The 21,617-nt window shown below is 35.6% G+C and overlaps 3 protein-coding genes across 3 annotated transcripts; 1 reads left to right on the top strand and 2 right to left on the bottom strand.

Moving 5' to 3' along the window:
• Positions 1 to 5,605: 5,605 nt before the first annotated feature.
• Positions 5,606 to 16,178, bottom strand: LOC110718358 (PLAT domain-containing protein 3-like). Its single transcript, XM_021897187.1, has 2 exons — positions 15,421 to 16,178; positions 5,606 to 6,303 (listed from the first exon to the last, which is right to left on the bottom strand). The coding sequence occupies exons 1-2, from the start codon at positions 15,490 to 15,492 to the stop codon at positions 5,866 to 5,868; spliced, it is 510 nt and encodes a 169-aa protein (XP_021752879.1). The 5' UTR covers positions 15,493 to 16,178; the 3' UTR covers positions 5,606 to 5,865.
• LOC110718356 lies at positions 10,755 to 14,061 on the top strand. The gene is made up of 2 exons (XM_021897185.1): positions 10,755 to 10,907; positions 12,275 to 14,061. Exon 2 carries the CDS (start codon positions 12,377 to 12,379, stop codon positions 13,469 to 13,471), a length of 1,095 nt encoding a protein of 364 aa, XP_021752877.1. The 5' UTR covers positions 10,755 to 10,907; positions 12,275 to 12,376; the 3' UTR covers positions 13,472 to 14,061.
• Positions 16,179 to 16,249: 71 nt separating the features above from the next.
• Positions 16,250 to 17,425, bottom strand: LOC110718357 (cytosolic sulfotransferase 15-like). Its single transcript, XM_021897186.1, has one exon. The coding sequence runs from the start codon at positions 17,332 to 17,334 to the stop codon at positions 16,345 to 16,347; it is 990 nt and encodes a 329-aa protein (XP_021752878.1). The 5' UTR covers positions 17,335 to 17,425; the 3' UTR covers positions 16,250 to 16,344.
• Between the last annotated feature and the right edge of the window lie 4,192 nt (positions 17,426 to 21,617).

Below are 21,617 nucleotides of genomic sequence, written 5' to 3' on the forward strand. Positions count from 1 at the left end.
CAGTTAGAGGAGGTTCTTTGTTGGTTTCTATTTTGGGTTTCGGTGATCAATATTTCCAGCGATTTTCGGTATTGGGGGCTGTTTTGGAGCAGTTTTTGGGTGCTGTTTTGGAGCAGTTTTGGGTGCTGTTTTGGAGCAGTTTTGTGTGCTGTTTTGGAGCAGTTTTGGGTGCAGTTTCTGGTGTAGTTTTTGGTCCAGTTTTGGCAACTCTTGGGTTCTGTTTTGGAGCTGTTTTGCGGCAGTTTCTGGTGCTCTTTCGGGCGTATTTCAGTTTTGGGTGGTGCAAGTCAGCTATGTCGGCTGCCGTTGTGAAGTTTCATTGTCCCTTTGTGGGTCTTAGTGGTTGTCAAGATAGGAGTGGAAATGGCCTTACTCGACGTTCTCTAATCAAACATCTTAGTGATCGTCATTGTTGTATCGGTGCGCGAGATATCACCCGACATTCTCTTACTTCTAATTTGGCTGTTTATAATGAGGCAGAAGTTACTTTTAGGCGTATGGGGATTTGGTTATGTGGAGTTTGCTATAAAACGCACACGATACGTATTAAGTGTCATCATCGTGGGGATGAGGATGTGTCACCCCCTGATGAAGGAGATGGTGTTGTTCATTTTGTGCTTCATAATTTCACCAAGCCGCAATCTCCTTCTTCTCCTGCTCGAGTTGATCGTATGGATGGATTGGTGAAAGATCATAACTGTGGTTTTGATGTGGCCCTCCTTGATTGTTTATTCTCTAAGGGGTTTCGCTCTGTTAAGTCTATCCCTCCCAAGTATCGTTTGGGGTTTTCTCGGGTTCTGAAAGGTGCTCTTGATAAGGTGATCTTTAAGCCTGATGACATTTCTAATTGGGTCTCTTTGTTGGTGTTACCTCTTTGCATCCTTAAAATCTTTCGCCCGCGGAGTAGTCGTGAGTCTTGGTCTTCGGTAAGACGTCGGCATCAAGAAGAGAGTATTTCCCGTGCTATTTGTTCTTGGAGTGTAGCGGGTGGTAATTTGCAGCTTGTGAGGGAAATTTTGGCAGAGGATTCTCCTACTTTGTCGATGGTTGATGATGAGGACATTGATTTGGAAGAGCGTAATATTAAGCAGTGTCGTAGGAAGATTTGCGATGGCCATTACACTGCTGCGGTTCGGGTTCTTTCTTCAGCAGGCGTTGCACCTTATAATGACGCCACTCTTGCAGATTTACAGTCAAAGCACCCTTCATCTCCAGCTCCATCCTTGCCTGATATACCTATTGATCACCTTCATCTCGTTACGACTTCTGCTGTTGTTTTGGATCGGATTAGGAGTTTCCCTCGTGGCACATCATGTGGTAGGGATGGTTTGCGTGCTCAACATCTTATGGATTGCTTGAGTGGTGCGGCTATGGAAGTATCAGATGAGTTGGTTGACTCTATTACTAGGGTGGTTAATCTCTTTCTAGCTGGGAGATGTCCTATGGAATTAGGAGAGTACATTGCTAGTGCTCCTCTTACGCCACTTGTCAAGCCCGGTGGTGGTATCCGTCCTATTGCTGTGGGTACGGTTTGGCGGCGTCTCGTTTCGAAGGTGGGTGCTGTTATGGTTGGTCAGTCTTTAAGGAGTTACTTTGATGGCCTTCAATTTGGTGTTGGGGTTTCTTCAGGTGGTGAGGCAATTCTTCATGCGGTGAATCGGTTGATTGAGGACCGTGGTTCTGATGTTGGTTTATCTATATTGTTGGTGGATTTTCAAAATGTCTTCAATCTGGTTGATCGTTCGGTCATGTTACGTGAGGTACGTTGTCGTTGTCCGGGCATTTCGCGATGGGTAGAATTCTGCTATTCTAATCCAGCCAGGTTGCACTATGGGGACCGAACCTTATGGTCATCTCAAGGGGTGCAGCAGGGTGATCCCCTTGGTCCTTTGCTTTTTTCTTTGGTTTTACAATCCCTGGTGTGTAAAATCAGAGAGACTTTTGATGTATGTCTTCAGGCTTGGTATTTAGATGACGACACGATTATTGGTGACACTTTGGTGGTGGGGCAAGTTCTGCAGTTGATTATGGAGGAAGGACCTCGTTCTGGGTTATGTCTTAATGTGGAAAAAACTGAAGTTTTCTGGCCTATAGAAGACCCTCGAAGCAGGCTGGTGGGTGTCTTTCCACCTAATATTGCTCGACCTTTGCGTGGTGTTAGGTTGCTTGGAGGTCCCGCTAGTTCCGATTCTGGTTTTAGTGGTGAGCTTATGATGCAGAGGGTGACCAACACCATTGCCCTTATGGATAAGGTCGCTATGCTCGATGATCCTCAGTGTGAGCTGTTGTTACTTAGGGCATGTACTGGAGTTTCAAAACTCTACTTTGCATTGCGTACTTGTCCTCCTAGTACTTTTGAGGTGGCTCAGCGCACTTTTGATGCAGCTCTTCGATCTTCCATGGAGCGTATTGTTACTGCTTCGGGGCCGGGGTTTGGTGATTGGCAGTGGCGACTTGCCACCTTACCATTTGCGTTTGGAGGGCTTGGTGTTTATTCTGCAGGTGATGTTCGTCACTATGCTTTTCTTGCTTCTCGGTTACAGTCTGCTGGGTTGCAGACACAACTTCTTCGGCATGCTGGCATTGTTGGTCTTGGACGAGCCTTTGAGGATGCGTTGAGTCTGTTTAATGGAACAGTGGAGTCTGACATTTTGAGTATTCCTAGTGAGGTCACTGCCCCTAAACTCATGAAGAAATTGGCAGATATATATTTCACAAAGGTTACCGCTTCTGCAGAATCTGCTTATTCTTTAACTCCTCGACAATCAGCATTATGGAAATCACATCAAGGTGATCACACCTCTGCTTGGCTTCGGGCGGTTCCTATTTCAGGGTTGGGTCAGACGATGAACGCCAAGACTTATCGCTGTGTGTTGTCCTATCGGTTAGGTGTACCGTTGTTCTCTATCTCAACGTTGTGCTCTGCTTGTTCGAGGGTTTTTGCTGGAGATATTTTCGGTGATCACGCAGTGTCTTGTGCTGGTATTGTGGGTATTAAACATTGGCATAATGTTTTTCGGGATACCCTTGTTGATGTTTGCTTTCGTTCTGGGATTTCAGCGAGAAAAGAGGTTGACATTGGGTTGGCCGGAGGGAACGACGAGGCCCTCAGACCCGCGGATGTGTTACTTTATTCGTGGGATCGTGGTCGCGATGTCTGTGTTGATTTGACAGGGTCTTCTCCTTTGACACAGTCAGGGCTATCTGACTTCATTCCTGGGCGGGTTGTGGCTGATGCAGCTCATCGGAAGCGGGTTAAGTATGAAGCTCGATGTCAGGCGATTGGATATGGTTTCATTCCCTTCTCCTTTTCTTTGCTTGGGGAATTAGAGAAAGAGGTTGTTGCGTTACTGAAGCGGATTCAAAGGTTCTCGACGACGCAAGACATTGGGGCTCGTGCTGCAGCTCATATCTTCACTAGGGTAGGATTTGCAATAGCTAGAGGAGTGGGGGCCCAGATTGTATCTCGGCTTCCCACTAATTTATTGTAGGTTGTTTTGTTTTTGAGATGATGATAATAATAATAATAATAATAATAATGATGATGATGATGATGATGATGATGATGATGATGATGATAATAATACCAGACAACAGACAATCATGTCTACGTATAATCCTTTCTTTTTCTAATATATATATATATATATATATATATATATATATATATATATATATATATATATATATATATATATATATATATATATATATATATATATATATATATATATATATATATATATATATGTTGTTTTAAAGAATACTACAAGAAGGGGGGGTTGAATTGTAGTATGAGAAATTAGCCAAACTTTTTGCGGAATTAAAATTAAGTTAGCTAAAGGAACTGAGAGATTAACTAAAGGAACTAAAGAATGCAAGAGAGATTTTGCGTGGAAAACGCCTTGGCCCTAACAAGAAGAAAAACCACGACCACTTGGGATTTTGGGAAAAGAATCTTCACTATAATAGGGCAAATGATCCTATTACAAGCTAACGACTCAAACTCAAGTTCTTCTACGAACTTGAGACCCTGAGGAACAAGTCACCCAACTTGTTACTCTTCTCTTCTCTTTCTCTCTTCTCACTTCTCTGTTCTCTCTTCTCACTTCTCTGTTCTCTCTTCTCTTTCTCTTCTCTTTCTCATACACAAACGTTCACTCGAACTTCCCCATTCCCCAAATTACAACTCGAAAGAAAAACAAACTCTAGTATAAGAACATTAAGAACACTCTAATGAACTTGTGTGGAATTGACACTTGACTCGATTTGAAGCTTGAAAACTTATGTGAGCAAGGGTGAGTTTTTCCAACAGAAATCAATGGCTATTTATAGATCAACAAATGCTTTGAAAAATTCTCTTTGTGCAACAACACCATTACGCCACTACTCATACCCACTAAGAAGATCATGTTCCTAGAATTAAGGAACCATGAACTCCTCAATGTGCAAAACCATGACTGACATTGAACATGTTCCTAGAGTAAGCCGTAAGTTTTGGAAAACATGGTGATTTTATTTTTTCAGAAGATATTTTCGAAAATAAGAAAATAAAATAAAATCTTTTTGCACAAGATATTTTCGAAATTCAGAATAAAACAAAATCCCTTTCAAAAGATAAACGTTTTAGAAAGCAACCGTTTTCCTAAAAACTAGCATGCACAATTTTATCTTTTTAGACCAATTCCACACAGATTTTTCGAGTGCCATTTAATATCTTATACTTACATAAATCCTAAAATATAAAAATATATTTAGTCTTCATGTTCTCTGATGAAGCTTCTACTCCGAGGCTTCTGTTCCTTGGGAGGAACTTCTCTTCTCTGATGAGGCTTCTTCTCTGAAGCTTCTGTTCCCTGAGGGAACCTTCTCTTCTCCAGTCTTCATTTCTGAAGCGCCAGTTCCTGCGAGGGAACTCTTCTATATGGCTAGCTCTGCTTCTGGCCTTCTTGTTCCTCATGGTATTTTTACAAGACACTTCATTCTCCTAGTCTTTGTAACTGAGTACACACTTAAACAATCAAGCACTTATTAGTTTGTAAGTAAGTGAGGTTGTGTCATCATCAAAATCATTAAGTCCAACAATATATATATATATATATATATATATATATATATATATATATATATATATTGAGAACAAAGTAAACATATCTTATGGTTAAAAGAAAAAACCTTTAAAAACTATGCATTTTTGAGTTACATACTTTTAACCTATATGAATTGTAAATGAATATTTGAAAGAAATGAAATTCATTTTTAATTTTTAATCATATTGTTGTTAAAATATACACATATAAGTTGACAATTAAAAATTTTAGAATTTATAAACATGAATAACTCATTTAAATGCAACTTATTACTCCGTACCAAGTATCATAAGATATGTCATAGATGTGCCACATGATTGTATTTTAAATACATATAACCTATATGAATTGTAAATGAGTAATGGAAAGAAATGGAATTAATTTTGTAATCATATTGTTGTTAAAATATATACACATAAGTTGACAATTGAAATTTTAGAATTTATGAACATGAATTACTCATTTAAATGCAACTTATTACTCCGTACCAAGTATCATAATATATGTGTCATTGATGTGCCACATGATTTGTCAAACCATAATGACATGTGGCGAGATTGGTGACACATGGTAGGATTACAATCTTTAACATTGAGTTTTAATATATATATTGATTGATTGATTGATATCCCAATACATACAACACATTTCTTATTTTCAACTCACATTCCAATAAAAGCCAAAGTGCAAAACTCAATCAATAACTAAGCAATTATGCACTACAGTTAAATTAATTGTAGCATAACCGAGTTAGAGGCCGAATCAAATCTTCTAGCTAGGAGCATATACCATCATCCCTAATAATCTCATCACACAAATACACACCCCGACTAGCGGTACCAAATGGTGGCTCATCGACGGCCAACCACGCATTAACCGGGAAATTAATCTTCCGACAACCCCGACTTGGTGCAATAGAGGTAACTTCAACATAGTCCACGTACCAACCGGGAGATACGCCGGTGTTATCATGACTTAATGTCATGCTACAAAGGGGGCCTCTTAAGCAATTGCCTTTCACAGCAAATGTATCCAAATTTCCACTTCTAAAGTAGTAATGATATTTGCTCATAATCCCCCAAGATTGAAGGTTTGTGATGTTTAAGCGATTGAAATATTTGTCACGTAATTCAAGGTTCACTTTAGCATACGTTGTTGCGGTTTGTGCATTGCCGGTTTGCACGTAGATTACGTAGGTGCATTCATCATCATCCTGAAAGAATTGAACAAATTAAGTATTTTAGGTTAGATAAATGTGTAAATTGATAGAGTATAAAAACGTTTTTATGTAATTCAATCATCAGCATAAACTTTTGGTTAAGATGATTCACTAACATGGTATCTGAACTAGCGTATCCACTCCTCCTTCCAAAGTGGAATATTAAGCGCAAAGTATGAGAAAGAGCTATTATGTATCCACACTTTAAGCCAAATAGGTTTTAATGTGAGAGGCGTGATAAAGTATAAAAACATATTCGTGGGTCTCAACTATCAACTTAAGCTTTTAGTTAAAATGGTCCACTAACATAGATCAACATTAACATTTGGATTGGATTATGGGGTGTAAGTCGTGTAACTAAACTATCCCTTCTAGTATAAAATTTAATAAATAAAAAAAAACAAAACAAAACAAAACAAATAAATATCGCCCTAAGCTATTATAGCTGATTAAAACAACTGGTTTAATTTAAGCCTTGTTGTATTGGATGTTTAGACAATCTTTGTACTTAATCTATTTTGCCAAAGACCGATCCTACAAGCTTTCCAAACAAACATGCCAACTTTTATCTTAATATGTACTCCCTCCGTCTCATTATTTCATGCCTTAAAAACACAGTAATTAAGGAGATGGTGGAGAAGAATATTATATTGGAAAGATAAAAAGTAGTGAATATTGTATGATAAAGATTAAAAAAAAAATATTAGAGAATATTATAAGAAAAAAAACAAAAAGTAAGTAATGATTTTTTGAATATATGTATATTTGGTATGGAAAAGATAAAAAGTAAGTAATAACTATGACCTTATAGGCTATTTTTAGAAACAGCCACAACATTTTGTGTTGAGCCTTTTGGTTTTGATGGACAAATTGACAAACTCGACTAATGAATGTTTTGAGTCTTTGGTGAATAAAGGATTCAAGCAAAGTTCGTTCCGGAGTAGGAACTTGGATGCGGAGTAGCATTCTTTAAAAAGCCTCGTGCAAATCTCACGTTCTAGTTTTAATTGTGAGCACTCAATAATATAAAGTCGGAAAGGAACTCAATGACTTATGTTAAAGACTACTGGAATAAAAGTTAGTTTTAAAAGATAATTTCTTAAAGAAAAGATAATTTGTAAAAGTTTTAATAAAGATAATTATCGAAGATAATTATCTAGTTGTTTTAATAAATAATAAATTTATCTTTTCAAATAAAATCTTTTTAAACAAACTTTTGATAATCTTTTAAATAAATATTTGATAAAGTTAGCAAGTGGTTTTTCTGTGAGAAAATCTTTTATACGGCTAATGGTTATCAAGTTGTTAGGATAGTGGTTTAATTAGATAAGGCTAGGAAACCTCTTCATGATCACAATCTGTCAAGATAACTCCACAAGTTGTTAGTGGGTTGTTGACATGTGGACGTGATTATGGTGGAGGTTAATGACTAAGCCTTCTCTATAAATACTCATGCAAACTATCTCAGCAAAACATAACTCTTGAGCATAAAAATTCCAGTAGCCATCTAATAACATAAAGAGAGTTATTATCCTTCTTATATTCTTGAGTGCAGTAGGTATTTGTAATCACATATTGTATTCAAGTACTTTGGGGTTGGGATTGTGAGTTTGTAAGGTGAGGTGAAGGAAGCTTCGTTGCTGAAGTCTTCTGTGAGAGTTGGGAACAAGTTCCTAATTTGTGGAACTTGTTAACGGGTTTGAATCTTCACTTGTAAAGAGTTTTGATTACATAGTGGAAATTTAGAAAAGCCTATATCTTCTCTCGTCATTATTTCATTTAGTTAAAATCCGCAAAAAGGTTTTAGATTTCACCTCAAATACAATTCACCCCCCCTCTTGTATTAGCCAGTTAGACTTTCAGTTGGTATCAGAGCCGGAACTCAGAACACGCAGGCAACCCTGTTGAGTAAGTTCCTGGAAAATGGCTTACACAGAGGAAAAGGAATTCGGGAGTACATCCATTCAAAGGCCTCCATACTTCAACGGCAAATTTTATCCTTATTGGAAGGATAAGATGGAAATCTTTATCCAAGCAGAGAATTATCAGGTATGGCGGATTATACAAGTAGGAGATTACGAAATTACGAAAACGAATGCTAATAATGAGGTAATCCCTAAACCTATGGATGAGTATGAAAAAACTGATTTTGAAAAACTTGAAATGAATGCTACTGCCAAAAATTTTTTAATTTGGGGACTTGGACCCGATGAACATACTCGTGTCAAAGGGTGCAAGTCCGCAAAGGAAATTTGGGATCTTCTGGAAGTTACACATGAAGGAACGTCAGATGTTAAACGTTCCAAAATAGACATTCTTTTGTCTCAGTATGAGCGCTTTGAAATGGGAAACAAAGAATCCATTAAAGACATGTTTACTCGATTTAAAAGTATTACTAACGAACTAACGTGTCTTGGCAAGATAATTCCTATAGATGAGCAGGTCAGAAAAGTCTTAAGAAGTCTTCCAGACAATGACAGATGGAGAGCAAAGGTCGCAGCGGTGCAAGAATCAAAAGACTTCACCAAGTTCAATCTGGAACAGCTTGCGGGTTCCCTCATTACTCACGAGATCCAGTCGAACAATCGGACTCAGGAGACTGTCAAAAGTCAAGGGCTAGCATTAAGAGCTAATGAAGAATCCGAAGAGAAGTCTGACATCGATGAAGAAGAAGCTGCAATGTTGGTGAGAAGGCTGAAAAAATTCTACCGTAACAACAAGTTTTTAGACAAGAAGAAAGGATACAGTAAAAGAAATCAGGAACCCAAAGCCAAGTCTTCTTGTCACAAATGTGGAAGCACCAACCACTTCATCAAAGAGTGTCCATTATGGGAATCTGAGAAAGGCAAGGGAAAAGAAACTGATCAAAGCAGAAATTCCAAGCCTAACTTTTCTAAAACAAATTTCAGGAAAGCAATGATTTCCACGTGGGGAGAATCGAGTTCCGAAGAAGAGGAACAGGAACACACAGACGATGAAGTAGCCAATCTCTGTCTAATGGCAAAGCATGATGATGAGGTAGTCATTCAACCTAGTTATTTGAAATCTCTCTCAAAGGATAAATTAATCTCTTTATTGTTAGAAACCTTAGATGAATATAAAGAATTATGTGCAAAACTAAGGCAAGCCGAAAAGGCAACTGGAATTTGTAGAGATCATGTTAAGTATCTGAATAGCTTAAGAAATGATGTTCAAGGCAGATTCTTTGAATTGTTAGATAAAAATATTATGCTAAAAGAATCCCTTGAAAGAGTCAAGAGTGAGAATATCATGCTGAATATTGAATTGACTCAATATAAAATGTTGTGTACTAACATTGATTCTTGCAGGTCTACTGAAGTTCCTTTAATCATGTTTAATAATGAACTAGAGCATGTTAAGAAAGAGATAAAGGAAACCAATGATAAAAATGAGAAACTAGAAAAGGACCTAGAAATTGCAAGAAAAAGTAAAAATACAGCAAGCACGGGTGTTCCCAAGTGGGTAAAGGAAGCTCAGACAAAAAGAACAGAAGGTCTAGGCTATGTTCATAAGAAGAAGTCCACTGGAAAGAAAAAGAAATATGTGAACTTACCTAGTGAGACCGTTTGTTCTTTTTGTGGTAAAAAGGAACATCGCAGTGAAGAATGTACTAAGAAAGCAAATCTGTACAATAAGAATGTGAACTATGTTTGGCAGAAGAAATCTGATTTAAATGTGTCAACACAGGAACCCATGAATGAAAGGGTTCCTGCTACTAACCCTTAATTTCTTTTGCAGGTCGCAGTGAGGGGGAACAACCAGTGGTACCTCGATAGCGGTTGCTCTAAGCACATGACAGGAGATGAATCCAGATTTCTCTCACTGACGGCCTATACAGGGGGAACAGTGACCTTTGGAGACAATAAGAAAGGCAACATTGTTGCTGTTGGCAAAGTAGGAAGGTCAAGTTCCCATGCAATTGACAATGTATTTTTAGTCGAGGGTTTGAAGCATAATCTACTCAGTATATCTCATCTTTGTGATAAAGGAAACTCTGTAAGCTTTTCTTCTGAAAATTGCAAAATCATCAACAATAACACTGGAAAAATCGTTTTGGAAGGAACTCGTAAAGGGAACACGTATACCGTGGATCTTAACAAAGTTCCAAAATACAATCTATCCTGTTTAAGTGTTATTGAGGATGATCCACTTCTATGGCATAGACGTTTTGGACATGTTAGTCTTTCATTGCTTGACAAATTAAGGTCAAAGGACTTGGTAATCGGATTACCTTCTATCAAATTCCTAAATGACAAAATTTGTGAAGCTTGCATCAAAGGAAAGCATGTTCGATCATCATTTAAATCAAAGAAAATGGTAAGCACCACAAAACCATTGGAACTCATTCATATGGATTTGTGTGGCCCCGTTAGAATTCAAAGTAGAAGTGGAAAAATATATGTCTTAGTTCTTGTAGATGATTATTCTAGATTTACATGGGTCATATTCTTACATAGTAAAGATGAAACTTTTGATATGTTTATGACTTTCTTGAAAAAGGGCTTAATTAGGCTAGATTTTATTTCTACTGAATGACAAATTGCTGATATATTAACTAAGCCTTTAAGCAGAGACAAGTTTGAAAAGATGCGTGTGGAATTGGGGATGCTACGGCTCAAGTGACTTTTGTTTGGAACCCCTAAGGTAAAATCGGATGTAACTAACGATGCTATGCTCAATCTTGTGTGCATAACACAGCTGAAATTACCCAGGGGAAAGATTTGTGAAGTATTGAAAAGTCACGTATACATACTTTTAATATGTTAAAAATATTGAGCCATGTTTTTTTTAAGTTCCCTTTTCATCATTCTTTACTCTCTGTATCATGATCACGTAAATTATCATCATAATTTACAATCAATTTGCTCTTATTTATCCTTTTCATTTTTTATTTATCTGTTTTTTTTTTCTTCTTGTTATTTTCTTTCTTATCTTTTATTCCTATCTTATTTTTTTTATTCTTATCTTTTTCCTTCCTTATTTTTTCATGATGAATTTTTCTATTCCTCAATACAAAAAGATCTTATTTGCTACGTAAGATAAGAAGCATGTATATCAACTTCTTAACTTACGATTTTATTTTATCAACATTGAATTAGATGAGTGCAATTATTTCACCAAATTAAATCCTACTACCTCTAAAACTACCCCACTACCTCACAGTTTAAACCGTCACTTTTCTTTCTCACTCCTCCCCATTAAACTCTTTTTCTTCTTTTCACTCCACCTTCACCTATCAAATCAATTAAATTCCCCATACACTCCCATAACCGGCCTCACTCTCTCTCCTTCCTATTCACACTATTCATCTTCTCCTTCCCTTCATTTTACCTTCAACACCATGAAAACCAACCGAAACACCACCCCAAAAACCCGATCACCACCATTCAAACCCTCCTCAAACACGGGGTCTCCACAACCGGTGCCAATTGCGGTGGTGCATCCATCTGCTCAGCCAAAGAGGAAGGCTAAGGCTGTGAAGGGCGGCGACAGGAAACGGCGCGCAACCACCAAATTCCCATCATGGAATTACACTCTCGGATATCACATCAACTATGATTGGTGTGTGGCGAGTAAGTTCACTGAATTTACTTCTTTAATTGATTATCAAAAATGGACTCACTTGTTCCAGAATTGTTCTCATTACCCTGTTTATCCTAAATTTATTTATGAGTTCAAAAATACCTTTCAATGTGATAATGGTGTGTGCTCGGCCGTAGTTAATGATATTCCAATTTCGTTTGATGCCAATTATCTTGGAAATCTATTTCAAGTTCCTGTTAAAGGCTATTGTTCTTATTTAAAGCACAAACAATCTGTAAATATTGGCCATAATGATGAATGCAAAATCCTTCAATTTATTGGAGGAAATCCGAAAGTGAAAACTACTCACCATCATGCCCTAACACCCCTTCATAAGCTACTGTTTACCTTCACCTGGAAGGGTATAGTACCCCGTTTACAAAAACGGAGTACCGTATCACTCTTGGATGCCTCCCTCATATTCTGTCTTGCATGCAAAATACAGATTAATTTCCCTGCTCTAATGATTGAACACTTGAATTTTTATGCTCAAAAGACCACAATTCCATATGGCTCTTTCCTTACTGTGTTGTTCAAATCTTTTGGTATTGATGTTGAATGTGAATCCCCAACATATCTCAAACCCGATAATATCCTCTCTGAACAATCATTACTTAGACTGAGTCTTAGGCTTACAAATGGCAAAGTATGTTTTGTGCCTCGGAAAGGAGGGGAGAAAAAGAAAGGGAAAGGGAAAGAAGCTAAGGAAGAATGTGATGCAAGCAGTGACCAGGGTAGTGAGGAGGCTAGTGAGGGTGCTACCACCTCCAGTGATTCTGAGGGAGATAAGGAAGAAGAAAAAAGTTCTAACGGAGAGAAAAACAAAGAAAAAATACTTGAGGGAGATGTGCAAGGAGAAAAACAGGAAGATTCTGAGGGGGAACATATGGAAGTTTCTGAGGGGGAAGCTCGACAATCTGACTTACATGAGGGGCAGGGAACTGATCAAAGTGAGAGGGAACATACCACAGACTCTGAGAGCACAGCTGGACCACCTGTCATTCCTGTGTTTACAGGGGGCCTTAGAAGGAGTAAGAGGAATGTGGTCAAGCCTGCCCTTTCTACTACACACCCTGTGACTGTAGAAACCATCAGCTCCTCAGACAAATCTGATTCCACCTTCAAACCTACCCAAGTTCCCTCTTCCACTGAACCCTCTTCTATTCCTGTCTCACCTACTAGGCAGCCTTCTCATTCACCTTCTCCTCCTCCATTTCAGCCTACTGGCTTTGCTGCTTTCTCTGGAACTCGTGTGTCTGTTTATGATTTTCAACAGGTTCAAGCAGATATGGAGAAGTTGACTACTCTGGTGAGCAAGAAACTGGAGGAAATGGCCTCGGAATTGCTTTCTCTTAAAGGCCAGGTGCAGGCTCTGGCAGAATCTCAAGCAACCGGATTTGCAGGCGTGGAGGCAAAGCTTGCACAGGCTGAAGGCAAGTTTAGTGAAGGCAACAAGGAGATCTTGGAAACTATCAACAAAGTAGCCTTTGAGGAAGTCGAGGAAGACTCTATTGATCCCACAAATCCAACCCTTGATCCTACCAATGCAGCCTCTTAAATCCTTGATTGCACTTATTCTAATTTCATATGTTGAACAATTTTATTTTGGTCTTGTTTAATCTCTCTGAACTTTGGTTTGTACGCCTTTATCCTTTGCTACATTCTCTATGTTCCTCTTCTATTTCCTAAATCGGAACTTGGCTCGTATTTTTCATATGATTGTGTGTGGTTGCTGATGATTTAGTACCTAACTTATTTTTGCCTTGCATTATTTGAGCTCACTATTCCCTACGTAGTCTAGTGGGAGTATAGCAAAATGTTTTTTTTCAATCTTTTGATAATGCCAAAAGGGGGAAAAGACAAACTTCATGGCGGCTAAAGTGTTTACCAAGGAACTCACACATCGAAGGTACAAACTTTTGCCAAGTTCAGTTTTTAAAGTCTTTGTTAATTTTTCTTTTGCTCAGTTTTTTTTTTAAAAAAAAAAAAAAAAAAAATACTTTTTAATATTTTTCTAAGTTCTTTAATTGTTTTTTTTGTTTTCATGCCTTACTCTAAATTTTTGTTGCATGCCTGGATGATTTTATTTACCTAAGTTTGTCAATGTTTGTCATCATCAAAAAGGGGGAATTTGTTGAGCCTTTTGGTTTTGATGGACAAATTGACAAACTCGACTAATGAATGTTTTGAGTCTTTGGTGAATAAAGGATTCAAGCAAAGTTCGTTCCGGAGTAGGAACTTGGATGCGGAGTAGCATTCTTTAAAAAGCCTCGTGCAAATCTCACGTTCTAGTTTTAATTGTGAGCACTCAATAATATAAAGTCGGAAAGGAACTCAATGACTTATGTTAAAGACTACTGGAATAAAAGTTAGTTTTAAAAGATAATTTCTTAAAGAAAAGATAATTTGTAAAAGTTTTAATAAAGATAATTATCGAAGATAATTATCTAGTTGTTTTAATAAATAATAAATTTATCTTTTCAAATAAAATCTTTTTAAACAAACTTTTGATAATCTTTTAAATAAATATTTGATAAAGTTAGCAAGTGGTTTTTCTGTGAGAAAATCTTTTATACGGCTAATGGTTATCAAGTTGTTAGGATAGTGGTTTAATTAGATAAGGCTAGGAAACCTCTTCATGATCACAATCTGTCAAGATAACTCCACAAGTTGTTAGTGGGTTGTTGACATGTGGACGTGATTATGGTGGAGGTTAATGACTAAGCCTTCTCTATAAATACTCATGCAAACTATCTCAGCAAAACATAACTCTTGAGCATAAAAATTCCAGTAGCCATCTAATAACATAAAGAGAGTTATTATCCTTCTTATATTCTTGAGTGCAGTAGGTATTTGTAATCACATATTGTATTCAAGTACTTTGGGGTTGGGATTGTGAGTTTGTAAGGTGAGGTGAAGGAAGCTTCGTTGCTGAAGTCTTCTGTGAGAGTTGGGAACAAGTTCCTAATTTGTGGAACTTGTTAACGGGTTTGAATCTTCACTTGTAAAGAGTTTTGATTACATAGTGGAAATTTAGAAAAGCCTATATCTTCTCTCGTCATTATTTCATTTAGTTAAAATCCGCAAAAAGGTTTTAGATTTCACCTCAAATACAATTCACCCCCCCTCTTGTATTAGCCAGTTAGACTTTCATTTTGGGATGTCCAAACAGGAATACAGGCACGAAATTATGGGACAGAAGGAGCACATCTAACTGCTACCATTCTATCTTCAAACCATCTAATTGCTTCCAAAAAATATAATGCATACACTAAAGTCTCCTACCTAGCGACCTTGAACAAAATGATGTATTTTCTATCTCTAACTCATGCTGTTGTAACCCTTGTTGCTTTATTTTTTTTTGCAGGACTATGAGAGTTATCGATTAAAGGTCAACTAAACAATACTATACGCCGGAGTATTTGCTAAACTCGTGATCTTAGTCAATCGAAAAAGAACAAAAACGAGAATGATCATCTAACAACAAACAAAATTTTTGATTCTTACCCATGAATAGACTGGAAAGGAGACACAGGCAAAGATCAACATTGTGCTGAATAATAGAAGCTTGGCTTCCATTTTTGCGATTTCCTTGTTCTTTCTTCAATTCTCGTTGAAATTTGGTGGATGAAATAATAATAATACGTCAAATTAATTATTGAAACATGGAAGCATATTTATCCCCTCATAAACAAACAAGAAAAAAAAATTGAATAAATTAAAGTTAAGCCTTCTAATCGTTAGTTGTTAATTAGATCCCTTAATTTAAAGATTAAAAAAGTACGGCAAATGACATTATGGGAAGCACGTACTATTTCAATGACAATTCATTACACATTCATGCTTTTTTCTTTTTTTATTTTTTTTGGCTACGGATTTGTTTATTTAAACTTTTCAATGTACTCTGTACATTTTAAATTTAGCATCATCAAAAGTTAAAGTTGTGGGTCATTCGAAAAATGACTACCATAAGATAAATATGTAATAAGTTCGATCTTATCCTTTTCTCTTGACGAGAGAAAAAAAGAAGAGAGAAAGTTGTCAAACATATTTTTTTTTTTCTTTTTGGAAGTAAAACCAATGATGTAGGATTGATTATTGATGGTTAAAAAAAAAATTAGTTTAGGCATACATATGTATTTATCTTCTACTAAAACTAGTAAAGTACATCATTATGAAGAAGAGAGAAATGCATATAAGTAACTAAGATCATGATGACAATAGCAAAAACAGATTGACCTTCTAGTCAAAATATGAATTCCAAATCAAATCAACAAATACATAACATCTCTTGAACCCAAAACTAGTTCATATAAAGGTGAAATAGGGCATAAGATAAGACAACATAAGTAGTTTACAGATATTACAAACACATATTAAGCAATTTTTTAAAACACAAAGATACACATACAAATTATAAACCATCAAACTCTAAGACTTCAATATGTTTGGAAACTCCAAGCCAGTACCAGCCAACTTCTCATCCATGATTTGACTCAATCTTTCAACCATTTCCTCACTTAGAAGGTTAACCCAATCCCCCACCTCACCTTTCCTAAATAAGCCCTTGTTATCAAAGTTTAGAATAGATTTTCCATCTTTGTTAACTTCCAAATTCTTCATATTTTGAAAACTACACAACTTTGTAATATCCTCGACAACATGATCTCTCTTCTCTTGTGCTGAAAAAAGGCACCCTAAAAATTCGGCTAATCTCGTAACTTGAAGATTCACATCCTCTTTCAGATCTTCATATTTCAAAAACATAACCTTTTGAGGTGAATTCAGACTTTCTTTCCAGTAACCCAGCATATGATCCCAGTATGGACCATATCCTACTTGACCCATACAATACATATCAAAGGCCTCTTCTAATGAGAAAGGCCCAAGATTATTAGGCCTAATATTAGTCATAAAATGCCAAATTGATACAAAAGTGTCAAAAGGGTTCCTACATATGCAAACAACCTTGCAATTAGAGGTGTAAGGTACATGAGATGCAAAAAGCCTTGGAGAATCAAGATTTGACAAATTTGGAACTTGATTATCTGCATAAACCTTGTACTCCAAGAAAGGTACAAGGTCATGAGGGTTAGACCTTAACAAGGGGTGGTCTATGGAGTTGACATCAAAACGACGTCGATTTACGATGGCAAAAACAAGAGCTTTTAACCAAGTAGTGCCGGATTTTGGAATAGTAGCAATGATCACATCACTATCATGAGCTTCAAAGTGGGTTTGAGCTGAGATTATGGCTTGAATTTCTTTGGGTTGACACCAAAAACGTTGGAAAAGGTAGAGATTTGGTGTTCTCCATCCTTTAACTTTAGGAAGGGATAAAATTAGCTCCTTGCAATTTTTTGTTATGCCTTGGAACTCTTTTTCTTCTTCCTCTTCTTTTGGGAAGTAAAGAATATCCATTTAAGATAAGTATGTAGTAATATTTTGAGATAGAAGTTGGAATGATTTTGGGGAATATATGTATTTTTTGTTTTATATAGTCCATTTATATAGTGAGTATATGTAGAATAAAGACAATATTTTGTACGTAGGTACAAATGTACAATCATAGTATTAAATAAGTAATAACTAGCTACAAAAAGTGTCATATTTAGCACATGGCACGCTGAATCAAGAATCAGGATGAGTTTAGCTGCTAGCTACCAACGACTTTGATTAGTGACACTAGCAAATATTAGCAGCAAAATATAAAGTGTAAATACGTAGTATTAACAAAGTTTTGGCTTAGTGCAAGAAATAAAAGGAAGAATGGAATCTTTCAATCTAAGGGTAGGTTCAATTCTTAACTATCATTCAATCATATCAATATATATCAAATTATCAATAACATAATACTAAAACAGACACCAGGAATGACACGTGTTAGTTCCTGCTTCCTGGTGCTGTTTTTTCCCTCCAAAATTCCTTCCGTTTTTTTTTTCTTCCTTTTTTTTTTAGTAAATGCCATTAATTACCTATTATAAGTTATGCACAAAATATTCACAAAATCATATAATAAAATTGTGATTATTTTTATTCATATAATTTCCATTAGCTACGTAATTTTAGACTACTATCTAACATAATTTTAAATAAATATAGAGTTTCCAAATGTTAAATATACAAACCTAAAGTAAAATTAAATTAACTTTAGATTAAAAAAATATACATCCAAAAGTTAAAAAAATATTTTTTTAAGCAAAATTTATGTTGAATTTACAACAACAATAATAATAGTTAATGATTTTGGTGAATACGACGGGTAAAATATAGATTTCGTATTAGATTGTAGCTAGTGATGATAGTTAACTTTAGTTAATGATTTTGGTGAATACGACGGGTAAAATAGTTAACAATACCCTTCTCCATTTTCATTTTATTTTTTTTTCATTTTTTTGCCAATATATACTATCAACTACTTACTACTATAAATTTGCACAAAATATCACCATATCATATAACTGTAATAATTTTGATTCTTGTATTTTCCATATTTATATTACAATATTCTCCCTATCTTTTACTTTGTATTTTTAAATTTTTAAATTAGAGTTGACAAATTTGTTGTGTCATGTCGTGTTATGTCCTGGTCTGAAATGAAACTGGTTAAGAAGCTTCAACACTAACCAAACCCAACCCATTTAATAAACATGTTGTGTCATGTTGACCCGTTTAATTAACAAGTCGGAAACTCTTGACACAAACCCGCTTTTTCGTGTCACTTTTATGTCATGTTGTCGGACTTTTGACGGGCCAGTTATTTTTTACGCACTGGGCTGACTCTGCCAGGCAAAGGCAAGAGGACCACGGGGAGAGCGGCTGAGACAAATCAAGATCTTGTGTATTCCCCCATCCCTCGCGCAGATGCATCATCATTATTAGTACCTTGTAGGCTTATTGAAAACTGCAAGACCAGCACCAGTCGCTAGAGCTGAGAGCAAGCCTCTCACTCAGGTCTCCTTACCAAATAATTGGCAACCTAACTGCGATAGTCGGGAAGACTTACTTTCTCTCTTTCTACGTTATTTTACCTCGCTCTCATCATCTTACGATGAAAAGTAGGTGAAGTCATTGCGCTCTGGCAGTATGTCTTTGAAGTTTCAATAGTGAACGGACTGTGAAGTATTCAAAAAAGAAAAGAAAGGTGTAGTCGATGTCCTTTTTCAGAAAGACAAAAACTGGAAAAAGGGACAGTTCGAAACAAGTTTCTCACGCGACAAGGCAACTGAGAAAACCGAATTCGCCCCAACCTCGAATGTGAATGTTCCTGCTTATTAGGCAGCCTCGAAATGGTTTAATGGTGCTATATGAAAAAATATTAGCCTCGTTCAATAAATTTATCAAAATTCCCATAACTTATTAGCTTTTTTTCTTAGTCAGGTTGAGTCGTGTTAAAATATATTATAATTGTATTTTTTTTTTCATGATATTTTTGTTAAAATTTTTTTAATACTTTTCTTATTAAAAGTAGTGAAATTATCGTGGATGGCACGACCCAAATCTAGTTGATAAGTATAGTTGACACAATGTTATCAAAATTTATCAATATCTCACATAAAAGTATAGAGTAATATCTATTACGGAGTAGTTGACAACGTGTTTTAAGTTTTTCAACTAGTTTTTGGACCCGGGCAATGCCTCGGATTATTACATGGAACTAATCATTGATATACTTTGTACTTTTTTTTAGGGAAATTTACGTTATAATTTATGATTCAATTTTCTTGTAATTAATAAATTTGTAGTTCATATTGTCATTTGCTAGATATTAATATTTTGTATTGAAAAGATTGCAAAAAAAATCATATAGCTTGGTGGTAAGACACTTAATGCTATAATTAGAGGTTGTGTAGTTGAGCGGGTGATATGGCATAGTGAGGGGAGTTTACGTGACACGTGGACGTTGTTAGAAACGTCTTTTAATATATTAGTATAGATACTTGTGAAATAAATCGTGATGCATAAATGGTAAATAAATTAAGGCATTAATGACTGATGAACAAATAAGCACAAATTCATATTCGACGAAAATAGTCATCTATCCAATTACGTTAAAAATTATCGGCCCCAAAAGAAAATAGATCCGCCACTGGAACCGCATAAATGAGATAAAGTGAAAGTGTGTATGAACGGAGAGAACTGAGGAGTAAATAAAGGAGATAGAAAGAAAAATATCAAATTTGTTTACAATACACATAAAAATAATACAGTGTTATAATATCAAATATGCTTATTATTATTAACATTTTGATGGATGCAAGAAAAAAAAAAGTTGTCGATACTTCCGACTTTATTAATTTGAATTAGTTGAAAACCAACCTGTCCATTATTGGTCTGGTTTAAAAACAAAGAGGGTGTAAGTTTTATATTCTATAATATACATGCCTCTTTCTATGTTTGTCATTTGACTATGACAATAAAACAATTTAATTTAGACACTATTAAGTATCAAACAAGATACAACTGCCAGTTCAAGAACTCATTGACATTGAGATGGATATCGGAAATTGGATTGTGTTTAACTAGTGACTAACCTAAAATTCTTGAGGCATATCAACCCAAAGCAAGGCAACCGGTATTATATTCTAGTTTCCTTTTTTGTGAAATATTCTGTCCTAAATTATTGCAAATGCTTTGTTTTGCCTACTAAAAGAAACTTCAAATTGTGTAATACACACAAAACGAGGCATTAGCGATAAATTTTGTCAATTCTAACCTCAAATCAGATCCAAGGGACAAACTGACACCTAAAACTTCTATAGATTATGTTTTCTAAAAGGAAATCATATCGAATTTTTATTTTAACTATTTGATTTAACGGTTCTTTTGACGATAGGTGGTGAAAAACAATTGTTAGAATTTTTTTGGTGGTAAAATAGAGTTTTAGAAGTTTTAGTGGAAAAAAACACTTTATGGTGATAAAAGTCAAAAAATCCAAAAACGTTTTTAAGGAAAATATGAAAATTGCTATAATTAGAGTTTTGGAAATTAATTAGATAATAGAAAATAACATTAAATTATAGTACATGCAAATTCTTACTATATATAGGAACTCACGAAGGAGTGGTACATAAATATGAACAGTGGATTAGAGAGATTATTATAAATATATAAAGAAGCCAGGGAGGGGTTTGGATTCTCTAGAGTTGAACTCTATAGAGTTCAATAAATCTAGACCCTCCACAAAAGATCAATGGCTAATATTCATCTTGCATGCATTTCAAAATAAAAAATAAAAGTTCAATAAAAAATAATTTAAAACTCTCACTCTCACAACTCTACAACTCTATAATTTTCAAACTCTAGAGGATCTCAACTCGAAACTAGGGGACACTTGTAAATAGGATCGGAGCATTGGAGGATGTAGTTGTATATATACTTCCAAGAATGTCCAACATTAATATAGATGGATATAGAGATAGAAGAAGTGTGTGGAAACTTCTATACTCATACTTGCTTGCTTGCTCCTGAATTTTCCACTTAAATTTGGAATCATCTTGAAAATTCTACAACTTTTGAGATATAGAGATTATGTTAGATATATGAGATATTGGAAAATATATGTGTGATATATTTTATATAGATATCATTAAGAGAATAATATATTAGGTTTATTTTATGCTAAGATATTATTTAGAGAATATATCTTTAGGATCTATGATTATGGTAGTATACTTTTAGAAATATTATTTTCTATTTTATGA

Source organism: Chenopodium quinoa, unplaced genomic scaffold (assembly GCF_001683475.1).
Source record: "Chenopodium quinoa cultivar QQ74 unplaced genomic scaffold, ASM168347v1, whole genome shotgun sequence".
NCBI lineage: Eukaryota > Viridiplantae > Streptophyta > Magnoliopsida > Caryophyllales > Amaranthaceae > Chenopodium > Chenopodium quinoa.

Coding starts and splice junctions, on each gene's coding strand:
- LOC110718357 (XM_021897186.1), bottom strand. CDS start 17,334: ATGGATATTCTTTACTTCCCAAAAGAAGAGGAAGAAGAAAAAGAGTTC.
- LOC110718356 (XM_021897185.1), top strand. CDS start 12,377: ATGATTGAACACTTGAATTTTTATGCTCAAAAGACCACAATTCCATAT.
- LOC110718358 (XM_021897187.1), bottom strand. CDS start 15,492: ATGGAAGCCAAGCTTCTATTATTCAGCACAATGTTGATCTTTGCCTGT. Junction 6,304..15,420: donor CCTTTCCAGTCTATTCATGG/GTAAGAATCAAA, acceptor CAATTCTTTCAG/GATGATGATGAATGCACCTA.